Source organism: Mirounga angustirostris, unplaced genomic scaffold (genome assembly GCF_029215605.1).
Source record: "Mirounga angustirostris isolate CCGP_5_RB_7025 unplaced genomic scaffold, mMirAng1.0.hap1 SCAF_10, whole genome shotgun sequence".
NCBI classification, from domain to species: domain Eukaryota; kingdom Metazoa; phylum Chordata; class Mammalia; order Carnivora; family Phocidae; genus Mirounga; species Mirounga angustirostris.
This window is the reverse complement of record NW_026991718.1, coordinates 77,732,252-77,749,886: the sequence shown is the minus strand read 5'-3', so window position 1 is coordinate 77,749,886 and position 17,635 is coordinate 77,732,252. Positions and strand designations below refer to the sequence as shown.

At 34.0% G+C, this 17,635-nt stretch overlaps 1 protein-coding gene and 1 pseudogene across 11 annotated transcripts in view; one reads left to right on the top strand and one right to left on the bottom strand.

Moving 5' to 3' along the window:
- Positions 1-17,635, top strand: part of TSGA10 (testis specific 10) — a 183,809-nt gene that overhangs the window by 46,162 nt on the left and 120,012 nt on the right. For 4 of the 11 annotated variants that reach the window (XM_045885149.3, XM_045885147.3, XM_054509920.2 and 1 more), the window contains 4 exons: positions 4,989-5,204; positions 13,922-13,987; positions 14,979-15,146; positions 15,541-15,696. In XM_045885149.3, the coding sequence (XP_045741105.1) occupies positions 15,096-15,146; positions 15,541-15,696 (207 nt within the window). In that variant the 5' untranslated portion in view covers positions 4,989-5,204; positions 13,922-13,987; positions 14,979-15,095. Of the gene's footprint in view, positions 1-4,623; positions 4,687-4,988; positions 5,205-13,921; positions 13,988-14,978; positions 15,147-15,540; positions 15,697-17,635 lie in introns of all 11 variants that reach the window. The other 7 variants (XM_064572597.1, XM_054509921.2, XM_064572595.1 and 4 more) reach the window with 2 other exon arrangements.
- Positions 7,017-7,083, bottom strand: LOC123852274 (U4 spliceosomal RNA; annotated as a pseudogene).

The window sequence follows — 17,635 nt, the reverse complement described above, 5'->3', positions numbered from 1 at the left end:
CAAATATGTGATTCCACTTATGTGAGGTACCTAGAATAGGCAAATTCATAGAGACTTATTGTTTAGTGGGTACAGACTTCAGGATAATAAAAAAATTCTGGAAATGGATATGGGATGGTTGCACAATATTGTGGATGTACTTAATGCCACCAAATCGCACACTTAAGAATGGTTAGAATGGTAAGTTTTATGTATGTTTTACCACAATGAAAAAATTTTTAAAAGATACGGTAACTGAAATTAAAAACTCCGTGTTCTCAAACAACAGGATGGAAAGGAGAGAGGAATGAATTGGTGAACATGAGAATAGAAATAGAAATAACCTAATCTGAACAGAGAGAAAATGGATTGAAAAAGTGCAAAGAGAGGCTCAGGGACAGGTGGGACTATAACAAAAGGTATAATACTTAGATCACTGGAGTCCCAGAAAGAAAGGTAAGAGAGGATGGGACTGAAAAAATATTCAGAGCAATAATGGCTAAATATTCTCTAAATTTGGCAAAAGACTTAAGATGGATTAAAGAAGGTGAGTGAACACCTACCCCAGGAATCTCTCAAAGAAACCCATGCCAAGACACCTTGTATTCAAACTTGTGAAACCTAAAGACAAAAAAAGTAATCCTGAAAGTAACAGTTCATTGGTTATAGGTGAACACCAATCCAAATAACAACAGATCTGAAAACATGGAGGTTGGAAGGAAGTGAAACATTTTTTAAATGCTAGAAGAAAACCCAGTATTCTGTATTCAGTGAAAGTATCCTTCAGAAATGAATGGAAAATCAACGCATTCTCAGATGAAGAAAACTAAGAGAATTGGTTGCCAGCATAACTATTCTGCAAGAATAGCTAAAGGATTTTCTCTAACTAGGAAGGAAGTGATAAAACAATCTTGGAAGAATATTAAAGAAAGACAAGAATATGGCTAAAAGCAATACAATTTCCTTTTTTTTGTTTTCTAAATTATGTTTGTCAAATGTAGTTCTCAACGGATGTAGATGAAATATTTAAGATAATTATTTTATTAGTAGATGAGGGTAAAGGGCTATAAGGGGTATAAAGGGAAGTAAGTTTTCTACACTTCACTTGAACTGGTAAAATGTATGCTGTGCTAAGTTACAAATAAGTTACACTTTGAGCAACTACTAAAAAGCTATGCAAAGAGATTTCTCAAAAACACTATAGATAAGTTAAAATGGAATTTTAAAAAATGTTCAAGGAACCCACAGGAGGGCAGGAAAAACAAAACAGAGAAAACAAAACAAACAACCAAAAAGAAGTCACACTTGAAATTTTTTTTTTATCGAAGTATAGTTGACTCACACTTGAATCTTAGTATAAAAGTCTAAATACACCAATTAAAAGACGGAAACTAGTAGACTGGATTTAAAAACCTGATCTAGCTTTATGCTGTCTGTAAGAAATTCACTTCAAATATAATGATACATGTAGGTTGAAAGGTTGAAAGGCATACAAACCGGAAATGAAGACATAAAACTGTCCCCGGTTGTAGATGTCATGATCATCTACCTAGAAAATCTCATAAAATCTACAATACAAAACTATAACTAGTAAACAAGTTCATCAAGATCACAATACAAGGCATACATATTCATTTTCTTTCTGTATATTAGCAGTTAACATGTGGATATCAGAAATGCAATATCATTTACAATCACTCAAATAGAAAATGGAATCCTTAGATGTCAATCTAAAAAAGTAAGTATGAATTTATAATCTGAAAACTACAAAACTCTAATGAAAGAAATCAAAGAAGGTCTAAACAAATGGAGTGACATCATGTTCATGGATTGGAAGCCTCAACATAGTAAAGATGTCAGTTCTCTCCAAATCAGTATACATTTAATGCAGTTCTCATCAAAACCCCAGCAAAAACAATTTTGAAAAGAATAAAAGTGGGAAGAGTCATTCTCTTTGATTTCAAAGCTTAATATATAACTACAGTAATTAAGACGGTTTGGTAGTACTAGAGGGATAGACACAGATCAATGATACAGAATAGAGGATCCAGAAATAGCCTTACACAAGTAAAGCCAAAAGGTTTTTGACAGAAGGAAAGATAGTCTTTTCAACAAATGGTGTTGAAACAATTGGATATCTTTTAGGAAAGAAAATGAATCTAGACCTAAACCTCACACCTTACACAAAAAATTAATTGAAAATGGATCATAAATTTAAATGTAAAACATAAAACTATGGAACTTTTTTAGGGTAATATAGAAAATCTTCAGGACCTTGGGCTTGGTGGAGAGTTCTTAGATGTGACACCAAAAGCATGATTCATAAAAGAAAAATTGATAATTTGGACTTCATCAAAATTTAAATCTTTTGCTTTGTGAAAAACCCTTTTAACAGGATGAAAAAACAAGCTACAAACCATATTTCTACCGGAAGAATCATATGTGGGATACATGAAGAATTCTTAAAACTCAGCAGTAAAAAGGAACAATCCAATTAGAAAATAAGCAAAAGATATGAAGAGATATTTCATAGAAGGATATATGTTGATAAGCACATAAAAAGATGTTTATCCTTTCTAAATGTCAGGGAAATGCAAATTAAGACTGAGATGAAATAATAATGTACACCTATAAGAACAGTTGAGATTAAAAATAGTGACAATACCCAGTGCTGGCAAAGATGAGGAGAAACTGGATCACTCATACATTCGTGGTAGGAATGGGAAATGGTACAACCACTCTGGAAAATAGTTCAGTTCTTTATAAACTAAATATATATTTATCATACAGCCTAGCAATTGCACTCCTGGGTATGCCAGAGAAATGAAAACTTATGTCCACTCAAATATTTGTATATGATTGTTCATAGCAGCTTTATTTGTCATAAGGACTGGAAACAACTACAATTTCTCTTAATCAGTAAATGACTAAACAAACTGATAATCCATACCATGGAATATTACTCGGCAACAAGAAAAAATGAACAATTGATCCATGTAACTTCGATAGATCTCAACAGCATTGTGCTGAGTGAAAAAGACAATGTCAAAAGATCACATACTATGATCTTTACCACATGATTTTATTTATATAACATTCCTGAAAAGACGAAATTATAGAGATTAGTGGTTGCTAAGAGTTAAGGATGGGGAGGGGAGAGGATGTGACTATAACAGGCTAACAGGGCAATCTGTGGTGATGGAATAATTCTGTATCTTACCAAGATGCTGACTACAGCAGTCTATACATGGGATCACATTGTACCAATGTCAAATCTCTGAGTTTGATATTGTACTATAATTATTTAAGATGGAACTATTGGGGAAAGTGGGTTAAGGGCCCAGGAGATCCTTTTGTACTTCCTGTGACTCTTCAGTTATTTCAAAATAAGTTTTTTTTTAAAGCTACTTTTTGAGTACTTGTCATCTGCCAGAAATTTTACTTGTACTTTTATACCTGACTACAACCCTGCAAATTGTAGGTATTCTCTCCATTTAGCAGATGAAAGTTAAGAGGCTTCCATTTATTTTTTCTGAAGTCAGATGCGTCTCTTAGGATCAAGAAAATATGGTAAATTGTCAGGATTAACTGGTAAAGAACTACAACAGGACTTGAACCTGTCTGCCTAATTCCAAAGCCTACATCCTTTCTACCACTTGAAACTGCCTCTTCTAAAGTACTTGTGTATTGGAATTTAGTAAAAGTAGGGCTTGATGTTAGAGATGAGGAGAGTGAGTGTTTTAATTTATAATTTATTTGTTTTATTCATTTAAAAATAATTTGAGCATTTTATGCTAAATATATAGTAAATGATACAAAATTAAGAGGTGTGTTAATACCGAAGTTAGAGACAATGCCTTTAAAGTTGCTTAGAATTTAGTGGAAGGCACAGGGAAGTAAACAAATAATGTATGTTATAAAATAACCAAAATTAAACTGTGTAAGAGGCTTTATGGGAGCACAGAGAGGAAAAGCATTTAACCTCTCCTGGTGCAGTGGAAAGTTAACACACATTTTTAGTGTGCTCTTATTGCTCAAAAATGTGGCACTGTAGAAGCCATGAACAAAGATAAAAAGACATATAGATAGATAAATTGAAGTTTATGTGTTTTTATCCCACATCCTATAGTTTTAAAAAAGATACAAGTAATAAAAATAGCTTAGGTAATAAGAATGGGGCAAATAAACTTAATGAAAGCATGGGACAAGAACAGCAGACAGGAGATCATTGCACACAGGTTCTGTGCTAGTTACTAGAGGTGGGTTGCAGGTAGGCTTTAAAATTCCTTGTGGCCAGGACAAAAAAGGAAATTTTAGTTAAATAATTCACCATATATCCTGATAATCATTTTCAATGGGTCTAATGTATTTTTTTTCCTTTGAAGGCATTTGGATATCTCTGTGATAGAAAAGGCCCTTTTCTTCATCGGTTGATGGTTTGATAGTGGGCTGGGAAGGAAAGCTGTGGTCCTCCACATTAGTCAGCAAATACTTGATTGATTTGGTATTTAGCTTAGTCAAGTAAGTTATTGATATGTTCAAAAGAACTTTTTTTTAAAGAGTTAACATATTTTGGTAACAATAATTAGAAATTTAATTCTGAAGAACATCTAATTGATATTAATTATTAAAATTAATTTCAAGACTGGCTGCTCTCCCCTGCTAGAACCTCCAAACAAGCTCTCAAGACTGGTTTCTTTTGTGCAGGTATAAATATTTGGCTATTTTTCTAATAGTTTTGGCTAAAAATCAATAGTGATTAAGTTTATTAATTGTAAATTGTCTTGGAAGACATAGCTGTAAACCTTTACATTTTCATTTAATACATTTTTTGAAGATAGGTATTACATTCACATGGTACAAAATTCAGAAAGTGAAAAAATATATATATATTTAGGTCTCCTTCCAGGGAAGCAAACCTCCCTTCCTGATCCAGTCACTTGCTTGTTCTCCTCAGAGGAAGCAAAGGAAATATTTTTAAATGTTTATTTTCTTTCTAATTATAACAGATTGAAGATCTCAAACAGACAAATCATGGCTTGGAAGAATATGTTAGGAAACTCTTGGATAGTAAGGAGCTGGTAAGCAGTCAAGTAGATGATTTAACGAGCCACAATGAGCATCTTTGTAAAGAATTGATTAAAATTGACCAACTAGCAGAGCAACTAGAAAAAGAGAAAAATTTTGTGGTGGATACCGCTGACAAAGAACTCGAAGAAGCAAAGGTATTATATTTACCACTGATAGAATTTTTTATTGAGTTATAACTGATATATAGCATTACATTACCTCAAGGTGTACAACATAATGATTCAGTATTTCTATATATTGTGAAACGATCACTGCAGTAATTCTAGTTAGGATTTTATTTCTACTTTAGGATTGGGATTTTAATTCTACTCTGAACATCATGCAATTATTAAATGCAATGGAAAAAGTGACATTCACATTTATATCATTTGACAGTTTTTTTGCTTCGACATTAAATTTAAATGTCTATTCTAAGGATTAAATTATATTGTATTGCACATTTTATTTCTTTTAAAAAGTTTTGCTCAGAAAACTTACTAAGTAATATGTAGCCTAAGTAATATGGTAAAAACTTCAGGCAATAGGAATGTTCTGTAGATGTGGCCTATATATATATACACACACACACAATGGAAGACTGCTCAACCATCAAACCGAATGAAATCTTTTTTTTTTTTAAAGATTTATTTTTATTATTTATTTGAGAGAGTGAGAATGAGAGAGAGAGAGAGAGTACATGAGAGCGGGGAAGGTTAGAGGGAGAAGCAGGCTCCTCGCTGAGCAGGGAGCCCAATGCGGGACTCGATCCAGGGACTCCAGGATCATGACCCGAGCCGAAGGCAGTCGCTCAACCAACTGAGCCACCCAGGCGCCCAAACCGAATGAAATCTTGCCATTTGCAACAACATGGATGGAACTAGAGGGTATTATACTAAGCAAAGTAAGTCAGTCAGAGAAAGACAAATATCATATGATTTCACGCATATGTGGAATTTAGGAAATAAAACAGATGAATATATGGGAAGGGGAAAAAAGAGAGCGGAAAGTACACCATAAGAGATTCTTAATGATAGAGAACAAACTGAGGGTTGATGGAGGGAGGTGGGTGGGGGATGGGCTAAATGGGTGATAGGTATTAAGGAGGACACTTGTTATGATGAGCACTGGGTGTTATATGTAAGTGATGAATCACTAAATTCTACTCCTGAAACCAATATTACACTATATGTTTACTAACAAGAATTTAAATAAAAATTTTGAAGAAAAACAGGAATGTTCTATATATAGGACATTTTTCTCCCTTCCTAATTCATCTCTCTCCTGCAGAAATATCCACCACCAAATAGATAATATATTTCCATCCTTTTTTCTGTTTTCACACACAGAATTTATTTCACACTTTAAAAAGATTTTTTAATCAAAGTCTTAAATTTCTGTGTAGTAAAATTTGTCAGTCTTTACTGACTTCTGAGTTTTGATTCTTTTATTTTTTTGAGATTCTCCCCCTTTTTAAAAATTTGAGTAGATTTTATTTTTAGAGCAGTTTTGGGTTTATAGCAAAATTAAGCAGAAGGTATAGAGATTTCCTATATACCTCCTGTCCCTACGTATGGACAGTCTCCCTATTAGCAACATGCCCCACCCAAGTGGTACCTTTGTTAAAATTGATGAACCTACATAGACTCATCGTTATCACTTAGAGCCCATAGTTTACATTTTACATTAAGGTTCACACTTGGTATTATATATTCTAAGAATTTGGACAAATAGAATGAAATGTATCCACCATTATAGTATCATGCAGAATAATTTCACTGCCCTAAAAATCCTCTGTTCTCCACCTAGTTTTGATTTTTTTTTTTTTAGGAAGATCTCACCTCAAGAACTACAAGAATATTTTCTGCAGTTTCTTTTAATACTTTTTAATATTTTTTTAAGTTTTAAATCTTCTGGAATTTATTTTTGTTCTAGTAGGTATGGTTGGATAGTCCTTTCTTTAGTCACTGATTTGATTAGCAATAATCACGCCTCGGATAAACCTCATTGGCTACAATACTGCCACTGCGCAAAGCTTAGTCACTGATTTGAAATGCCATTTTAATAACTACTAAATTCTCATATGTGCATGGATATGTGTCTGGATTGTTTGATTTCATGAATTCATGTGCTATTTTCTGTGCCGCTATCACATTATTTTAATTAGTGTAGCTTTATGATATTTTGATAAACATTTTATTTCTTGATTGAGTTTTTAGTACTCTGCCATGAAATTTAGAAACTAGGAATATTAAAGTAAGAAACTTCACATATTATGAACTTTGACTTATAGCTAAGCTGTACTTGAAACTATGAGATACAAATGTTTGACATCTGAGGCCATTAAGGTTTAGGGTAATTTGTTACCTAGGAATAGAAAATAAAACAGTAAATACTCAAAACATTTTAATGTAATAAATGATAGAAGTTATATTATAACTTCACACAATTATAAAAATGAAGATAGTTTCATTTCTCATTATTGCCTAATGGCTTATAAGCAAGATACAATGTATTTCAAAGTCAGATTAACCTATTGAATTTTTTTAAAAAGATTTTATTTATCTGCCAGAGAGAGACGGGGGAGAGAGAGAGTGAGAGTGTAAGCAGGGGGTGTGGCAGGCAGAGGGAGAAGCAGGCTCTCCACTGAGCAAGGAGCCTGATATGGGACTCGATCCCAGAAACCCAGGATCATGACCTGAGCCGAAGGCAGACAGATGCTCAACCAACTGAGCCACCCAGGTGTCCCTCAACCTATTGAATTTTTAAATGATAATGTGTGAATGTGCTCCTTTGTCTTGATTTTATTAATCTCCAGATTAGTAAGTTGTCTGTAATAACGTAGTTTCCTGAAGCTTATTGTTGTTCCATGTTATTTCTTAAACAACATTTTAATGTACTCTTGGTAGCACATAATAGAGCATATCATATGCTACTTTGGGGAATATCCATGCACATATGAAGTACCCAAAGTAGCATATGATAAAGCCCTTAAATGATGAGGCTGAGAACATAAGTGTTATTGAAGGCATTATCCGTTAATTTGAAATATAAGAGCCCAGTTAATAAACGGTAGGATGGTATCTGTTTATATGCAGAAATTTTCCTTATTTAAATTGTGTAAAGGATAAATAAGCCTGAATTAGTGAAAAGTCTGAGTAATGAAATACTGAAACATGTGAAGTTTCTTACTTTAATGTAAGGACACAGCCTTTTTTTTTTTTTTTTAAGATTATTTATTTTAGAGCGAGAGAAGACAGCACAAGTGGGAGGGGCAGAGGGAGAGGGAGAGAGAATCCCAAGCCGACTCTGCTCAGCATGGAGCCCAATGCAGGGCTTGATCTCATGACTGTGAGATCATGGGACCTGAGCTGAAACCAAGAGTCCAACACCTGATAGCACCATCCAGGCATCCCAGGACACAGTCTTTTTTTAACAGTGTTACCTGGAAGAGGCTCTGAGAGATTAGATAAGAATGATTTGTGAATTATTTTCTTTGTAATGGTTGCTACTAAAGTATTTGGAAGACATTTAAAAGTAGCTTGAATAGGGCGCCTGGGTGGCTCAGATGGTTAAGCGTCTGCCTTCGGCTCAGGTCATGATCTCAGGGTCCTGGAATCGAGTCCCGCATCGGGCTCCCTGCTCCTTGGGAGCCTGCTTCTCCCTCTGCCTCTCTCTCTCTCTCTCTCTCATGAATAAATAAATAAAAAAAAAATCTTTAAAAAAAAAAAGTAGCTTGAATATTTTAAACATTTCTCAATAAGCTCTTCTGTTTGTACTGTTTAAGAATAGTTATCCTTCATTAACAGTTTAATGTTAAATTAAGTTCAGTCTTAATCATAAAAATTATCAAGATGCTTGGGTGGCTCAGTTGGTTAAGCGTCTGCCTTCAGCTCAGATCATGATCGCAGGGTTCTGGGATCGAGTCCTGCGTCAGGCTCCTTGCTTGGAGGGGAGCCTGCTTCTCCCTCTGCCTGCCACTCCCCCTGCTTGTGCCCTTTTTCTGTCTCTGACAAATAAATAAATAAAATCTTTTAAAAAAAATGATCAAATTAAGGAACACTGGGTTAATGTTTTATTTTCTTTCTTGTTTTCTTCTTCAAATTAAAAATTATATTGCTTCCCACTCTGGAGGCCTAGTTGGCCAAATTGCCCTGACGAGAGTGCCCAGTTTCGAAGTCATTAATTTTAAAGGATTGTTTGAGTCTGTGTTAGAGAGTGAGTACTCTGTCAGGGTGAATCCTCTGCTATCAAAAAGAGAATTTAAGGAATAGGAAAGATTTAAAATAAAATAGCTAGGATTTACCTAAACCTAAAAATATTAAACCCACAGATGGAAATTCTGCCTAGCTCAGAAAAGAGGGTTTCTAAGAAATAGATCTCACATATGATGTGGAATGTTTGGTATATCTGAGAATTGGAAAGCTAGATTAGAGATAGCATTGCTGATGCAGGAAAGACATTGGATAGTAAATAAAGAGGGGGCAAAATGGGTTGTTTAAATGTACTGAAATGAAATCACCAACCTCAGTAAGTGAGTGTTACAGGTAGAATGGGGATTAGAAAGATACATGACCAGTGTTGGGGATATGAACACCAACGCATGTTGTCATCATCCTTATGTCACAGTGTGTATAGTTTAGGTATCCAATTACTGGGGAGAGATCCCTTGTCTGATTTGTGGGGTGAACCTTGAAACAGAGAATTTCTGATTCGAGAGTTGAGAAAGAATGTTTGTATTCCTGTACTCTTTGGGGTTATGCTCTAGAGAGGTAGAGCTGAGGTTAAGTCTGTTTGTCTGGAATTGAGATAGATAATATTAAATTTATTTATTTGGAAGAGTTTACTTATAGTCATATTTTTAAAGGTCAACAGAATGACTTCCATCATGTATGACATTAAAATGTTCTGAATATTTACTATTTTATTTTCTATTACTGTGTAATAGATTACTCCTAAACCTTAATGGCCTCGGATGACAAACATTTATATCTCATAGTTTCAAGTATAGCTTAGTTAGCTGGGTAGTTTTGGTTCATGGTTTTTCAGGAATGTGTAATCAAGATGATGGCCAGTCTGTAGTCATGGCTTGACTGGTACTGGAGGGTTTGCTTTTAGATAACATACTCAGATGACTGTTGGCTTTCGGCGGGAAGCTTTAGTTCCTTGACAGGTGCACCTCCCCCTAAGGTTGTTTGATAGATTTATGTCAGCTTGCTTCCCCCTGAGCCAGTCATCCAAGAGAGGCAGAAAGGAGGAATCTGCAATGACTGTTATGATTCAGTCTTAGAAGTTACAAACCATCACATCCTGTTCATTAGAAGTGAGTTACTAAGTATATGCCACACTTAAGGGGAAGGAAATTAAGCTCCATCATTTGAAGTAAGGAATATCAAAATTTATGGACGTATTTTATTTTTTAAAGATTTTATTTATTTATTTGACAGAGAGAGGGAATACAAGCAGGGGGAGTGGGAGAGGGAGAAGCAGGCTTCCCGTGGAGCAGGGAGCCCGATGCGGGGCTCGATCCCAGGACCCTGGGATCATGACCTGAGCCGAAGGCAGACGCTTAACAACTGAGCCACCCAGGCACCCCAAAATTTATGGACATATTTTAAAACCACCAGAATTATATGCCTCCTTTTACCTTCTCATTTTGAGTTTTTTAAAATTATTTTTATCTTAATAATACAGTGTTTTCCAGCTAATTGAACATAAATTTTTGAAATAAGCAGAATTGCAATTTTACTATTACTAGTTTCTTCATACAATTTATATTTTAATTAACATAAGGGCTCTTCTTAGACTGGATCTTTGGTAGCTCTTGTCATTGTTACATTGGTATGTGATTCATCAATCAAAAATATTTCAAAATTTACCATGTGAGAGATAAAGTGTAAAGGCTATTTAAGTTCTTCCTCTCCCCCCCCATGCTTATTCTCCCTCTTTCTCCCCTGCTTTTTCTCTGTAGTACTTTCCAACTACTTTTCCCTACGTACACTCTATTCCAGCCACACTAACTCCTTACTATTCCTCAGAATTTAGCTGACCTTCTTTTGCCTTAGGGCATTTGCTTTTGCTGTATCTTCTGCCTGGAATGTTCTTCCAGATTTTTATATGGTTGACCCCCCCCTTTCTCTTTGCTCCAGGTCTCCTTTCAATGAGGACTTATTTGATAACCCTATTTAAAATTCCAACCTATTCCTTCATAAACATTCCCTTAACTCTGCTCTTTTTTTCCCCTAATGACTATATAATTTATTTGTTGGGTTTATTTTTTTATTGTCTGCCCAGCTGGAATGTAAGGTCTCCAGAGGTAGGGATCTTTGTTTATTTTTCACTTTTTTATCTCAATTGCCTAGAACAGATGCAAATGAATGCTCATTATGTATTTTTTGAATAAGACAGTAACTCTCTGATATATATTTACCTCTTTTGTTTTTCTCTTTTCAACTAGAATATAAGTTCCATGAGGGCAGAGGTTTTCTTTTTTTTTAATTTAAATTCAATTAATTAACATATAGTGTATTGTTAGTTTCAGAGGTAGAGTTCAGTGATACATCAGTTTTATATAACATCCATCTGTTGTTGGACATCTGGGCTCTTTCCATAATTTGGCTATTGTGGACATTGCTGCTATTAACATTGGGGTGCAAGTGGAAAGCAGAGATTTTTGTCTATTTTATTCCCTGCTATCCCCAGCATATAACACAATGTCAGGTGCATAGTAGGTCCTCATTAATTGTTTGTCAGATAAATGAAAACACTGGGTTAGCATCTTTTCATTTGGGCTAGTTATAATTTTGTTTTTCAGAGTGGAATCAGCATTATGTTTTTTATGTCTGTAAAAGTAATACATGTTTATCATAAAAATTTTAGTTCATATAGAAGAGTATAATGAAGAAAATCACACCTTGCTGTAATTAGACATAGTCTTATCTTCCTCAGTTTACATATTACTGGTTATGTTCCATCTGTATCTAGGATATGTGTGTATAAATTTCCTTTTTACAACAATGTGTCAGATAAAATTTTTGGCAGTGTGTGTTTATACCTAATTTAATGTGGGTACCTTTATACATAATTTAATACAGCTCCATTTCTTTTTGGTGTCTACATAATAGTATAAATTAAAGCATTGGAAATTGTCCAAAACTGTATAAGCTTATCCAGACTATACGTAAGTTTTGTTTCATACCATTGCCCCTTAATATTTCATAGACTACAAAAAAATATGACTGCCAGAGAAATCTTAGAAAGAATTTGGGTCTAAAGAACAAATGAGGAGCAATAATTCCAGAAAAGTCAAATTTAAAATATAGCAAGAAACAGGGCGCCTGGGTGGCTCAGTTGGTTAAGCGACTGCCTTTGGCTCAGGTCGTGATCCTGGAGTCCCGGGATCGAGTCCCGCATCGGGCTCCCTGCTCGGCAGGGAGTCTGCTTCTCCCTCTGACCCTCCCCCTCTCATGCTCTATCTCATTCTCTCTCTCAAATAAATAAATAAATAAATAAATAAAAAATAGCAAGAAACAGTTTAGAATAATGAGGGAGAGGTTTATGAATTGAGAAATAAATTTATTAAACTAATATGCCAATTTATAGCATAGATTATATCAAATAGATCTTTGCATGAAAACATAGTCACTGTCCTCTAGAAACATACAGGCTAGTCATATACTAACTATATGACTACAGGTAGTTATACTATAAGGCTGGGTATGTTCAACATCCTAAAACTGATACAAAAAGTATTTTATGGGTTTGACTGAACTAAACTATTTAAAAGAGTTCAGAGAAGAAAGCAATCACTCTGACTTTGGTGATTTGAGAAAACTTTTATCCTACTCATTCTTTTATCTCTTCCCTATTACCATCTTCAGAATTATAATTAGTATTAACATTTTGTTGCAATTTGTAGGGAGTAGTTTGGTAAAATATAACCAATTACTGTTTAATAACAAACTTGGGTTAATGGAAAGGGAACTGCTATATTTCATCCTATGTTCTTTTACCATCCAAAGGTAGGTGAACAGAAAGGGTAGATTATCTTTTCTTTTGTAAATTATTCACTACATGATTTTATTTTTAAGTGGCTTCCCTTTTTAAATTTTTAATATAATTTTTTTCATCATGGTAAGTGTACTCTTTAATCCACCTCACCCACCCCCCATTCTAACTATCAGTTTGTTCTCTATGGTTAAGAGTCTGTTTTCAGAGTGGAATCAGCATGATGTTTTTTATGTCTGTAAAAGTAATACATGTCTCTCTCTTTGTCTCTCTTTTTTTTCCCTTTGCTCATTTGTTTTGTTTCTTAAATTCCACATATGAGTGAGATCATATGGTATTTGTCTTTCTCTGACTTTTTTCACTTAGCATTATACTTTATAGCTCTATCCATGTTGTTGCAAATGGCAAAACTTCATTCTTTTTATGGCTGAATAATATTCCATTGCGTGTGTGTGTGTGTGTGTGTGTGTATGTGTATGTATATATAACCACATCTTTATCCATTCATTTATCGATAGACACTTGGGCTGTTTCCATAATTTGGCTATTGTAAATAATGCTGCAATAAATATAGGGGTGCATGTATCCCTTTGAATTAGTGTTTTTGTATTTTGGGGGTGAATACCCAGTAGTGCGATAATTGGATCGTAAGGTAAGTCTAATTTTAATTTTTTGGGGAACCTCCGTACTGTTTTCCACAGTGTCTGCATCAGTTTGCATTCCCACCAACAGTGCATAAAGGTTCCTTTTACTCCGCATCCTCGCCAACACATGTTGTTTCAAGTGGCTTTCTTTTTTGATGTTCTCTTTTTAGTTAAATCTGTTTAAATATTTTTAATCTAAATAATTTTTCTGGCTTGTTTTTCAGATTGAACTCATTTGCCAGCAAAGTAATATAGTAGTATTGGAAGATACAATAAAAAGGCTTAGATCTGTAAGTACATTTTTTATAAATGTATGTTGAGGAATCATTTTTATTCTTAGACTACAAAAAAATGGTTGTGTTTTAGCTCTTGTGCATTTTGTGAACAATAAAAAATGTCTGTTTTCTAAAATCAGCACTCTGCTTTGGTGCACAGGGGCACTTCCCATCTGTAAGAGCATTGTTGTTCTCGCTCCATTTCATCATTACGCCTTTCTTTCCTAGAGGTGGAGAGAACTTTGGTTGGTTTTATTACTGCCCTTAGCTGTTACTTGATTTAAAATGATGACTGTGAGTAATTTAATTCTCAAAATATAAGATGCATTTGTTTACACATTAACTTTTATCCCTCTTAGTAATAAATATTAAATCAGATGTTGTAAGTTAATTCTGAGTAATGAGTTTTCTTTTTCTAACAATGTGAAATGAAAACTCCTTTTAGACCGTTTAATGTTATCATTTAAAATATTTGGAACACCCTCTCTGAAAGCATATCTATAGTTTTCTCCCAATAAAGTATTGGTAAAATACAGATTATAAAAGAAAAAATCCTTCTAAATACATTAAGGTGATTGGGAATGTACTTGAAAGTGTATACAAGTATAAAATATCCAGCATCCATTTAATTTATTCATTTATTGAACAATTATTGAACAAAACTTAGATGCCATAAACAGAAGCTTTAATATTAGCATACAAGTTTCCTAAGCAAATTAATTCAATTTCTAGGACTTATAACCAGATATGTGGACATTTCTGGCCTTTCCAAAATTTCTTTACCATTTTTTCTTAAAATTATTGAGTAAATTTGGGGGTTCTTTTAATTAAATAAAAATATAGTACATTTAGAAATGCTAGAAAAAGAAGGCCCCAGAGATTGATGAATTATTTTTAAAATACCAAATTTATTATTTTTAAGGATCCTGTTTATTCAGTTTTCATATAGAAAATGATGCTATAGTGTAGCTTGAAATAATGACCTAATTTTTTCCTCCTTGGCAAGATAATTTTAGAGACTGAAAAAGCACAAAATAAATCTCCTTCCAGACTTGATTCCTTTGTCAAGACTTTAGAAGCAGACAGAGATTACTACAAGAGTGAAGCTCAAAATTTGAGAAGGATGATCAGAAGTAGATCTAAAAGTCCAAGACGCCCATCTCCATCTTCCCGGGTAGGTTTTGGAAACTTACAAATATTGTGGAGTTTGTTGCTCAAACACTTTTATTCTTTGATTTACCTAATATGCAAATAATTCATTTTAATTTGGCATGAATTGGTATATCCAAGAATTGGGGAGACAGAGGTCTCTTTGATGGCACAGTGGACTGTTGAATTTAGTTCTTTATCCCTGGTATTGGTAGTAGTTGGGAGGTAATCAGATAAATGTGGACCACTTTGGGATGAACCTGTTTAAAAGAGAAGTGATTTTTAAAACTTTTTTCATCATTTCCTTTCATTGTATGGTCATGTTTGCTTGAGTAGAGATTGTGTACTGCTATTAGTAGCACTGTTTTCTTAGAACCACGTCAAAAAAGAATTTCACATTTCTTGTATAATAATTGTAGGGTACAAACTGTGATGTAGAGCTTTTGAAGACGACAAGAGACCGTGAAGAACTTAAATGCATGCTGGAAAAATATGAGCGTCATTTGGCAGAAATTCAGGGTAATGTCAAGGTTCTTACATCTGAGAGAGACAAGACCTTTCTTCTTTATGAACAGGTAAATTTATAAATAACATACCTAAGTAATAATACTCAATTTTCAAGATATGTAATTTTTTAAGTTCTATAAGAATGCTTAAAACTACCGATCAAATTAACCTAACATTTGGGAATTACTTTGTTCTTAAGGTATTCTTAATGAAATGTAATGTGTTTCCAATACAATAAGTGTATGTGTACATACACACATACACACACATACACACATTTATCCTCATATCCAAAAAAGATCATGTACATGTATAGAAATAGTCTGATTTTTGGCATGAGACATGAGGAAAGTGTTAAATGATAGGAAATGGTGAGTTCAAGGTAAACAGATTGGGATTTGGGGGTTAGAAAATGCTAATATCACTTTGATATACTGTCAGTCACTTTAGGAACTGCTTAAAAGTTGCTTAATTTAGGAGAGTAAAATCAGTTTGTAGTTTATATCCATTTTTAGCTTAAAGTTATATATATAGCTCTTATTAATCATATAGCTTATTTACTCAGTAAATATTAAACCCCGTAAATCACCAACATAGTTTATTTTAAAAATACCAAATTTTATTAAGAATTATAGCTACTATATGCAGAGTTCTGAGCTTGACACTCTAAGAGATAGAAAAAAATGATAAAATACCAATACTATTTTCTATGTTCACAGTCTACTTGGGGAGATAAAGTATATTGTCTTGTATGTATTTTTTGTTACATAAGTATAAGTGGTCCAGAAGATGTTGTAAGAAATAAAAGAAGTGGGTATTTTTAGTTGTTGTGATCAAGGAAATCTTTGCTAGATGATATGGAATTTGAGTCCTGAAGGAAGAATGGAGTTCCTATTATCTTGAAAGAGGTAAGAAGGAACATTTCAGACCAAAGGAATGGTGTGAGGCAAAGGATAAAGGCAGGAAAATCAGTAGATAAATGGAGCAAATTAAGACTAGACTAAAAGCTATATGCCATTGGAGTAAGGGGGAGCTAAGGCTTGAGAGGTAAATTGGACTAGAGCAGGGGTCTGCAAACTTCTTCTGTAAATGTCCAGAAAATCTTGGGCTCTGCAGGCCACACAATCTCATAGCTGTTCAACTCTGTCATAGTGGGAAAGTAGCTATAGACAATTTACAAATGAATGAGTTTGGCTGTGTTACAATATAACTTTACTTTTGGACACGGAAATTTGAATTTCATATTATTTTACCTATGATACATATTATGAAATCTTTTTTTTGTTTTTGTTTTTTTTTTATCATTAAAAAATGTAAAAAACATTCTCAGCTTAAAGACCTACAAAAACAGGAGGCTGGCTCGATTTAGCCTGTGAGCTACATGTAGTTTGCCAACTTCTGAAGTACATGTAGAGGCTGTTTAATGGGCCATATAAGGGGTTTATACTTTGCTTTATAAGCAATGGGCAATCTGTTTTTGTTTTTTTTGTTTTGTTTTAGGGCAGAAGAAATAACCAAAGCCACATTTTTACAATTTTAACCTGTTAACAATTTTATATTATCTCTTTCATAATCTTTCTGTGTTACCTTTTTATATAACAATTTCTTTTTCAGGAGAATTGGAGGATGGAGAAACTGTGGACTTTTTGGAAGGCTGTGAAAGCAGTCCATGCATGAGGCATTAAGAACTAAGCTAGCGTGCTATCAGTAGAAATAAGGAGAGGGAGAGATGCAATAGACACTGTAACAGAAGCCTTGGCAAGATCTGGTTTTAGCAAAAAGGAGGGCTGAATGGGCTGACTGAAGTTCTTTTTTGAATGACTGAAGAATTTTGGTAGAAAAAGAAATAGCAAAACCATTGGTGATTTGAGGGAAAAGATGTATTGTTTTCAGATAGAGTAAGATGATGGTCATACAATCAGGTGGTAATTGCATTCAGGCAGAAAATGTGGGACTGGGGAGAGAGGTAAGAGCTGAATATGTAGGTGGAGAATTCATCTTCTTAGA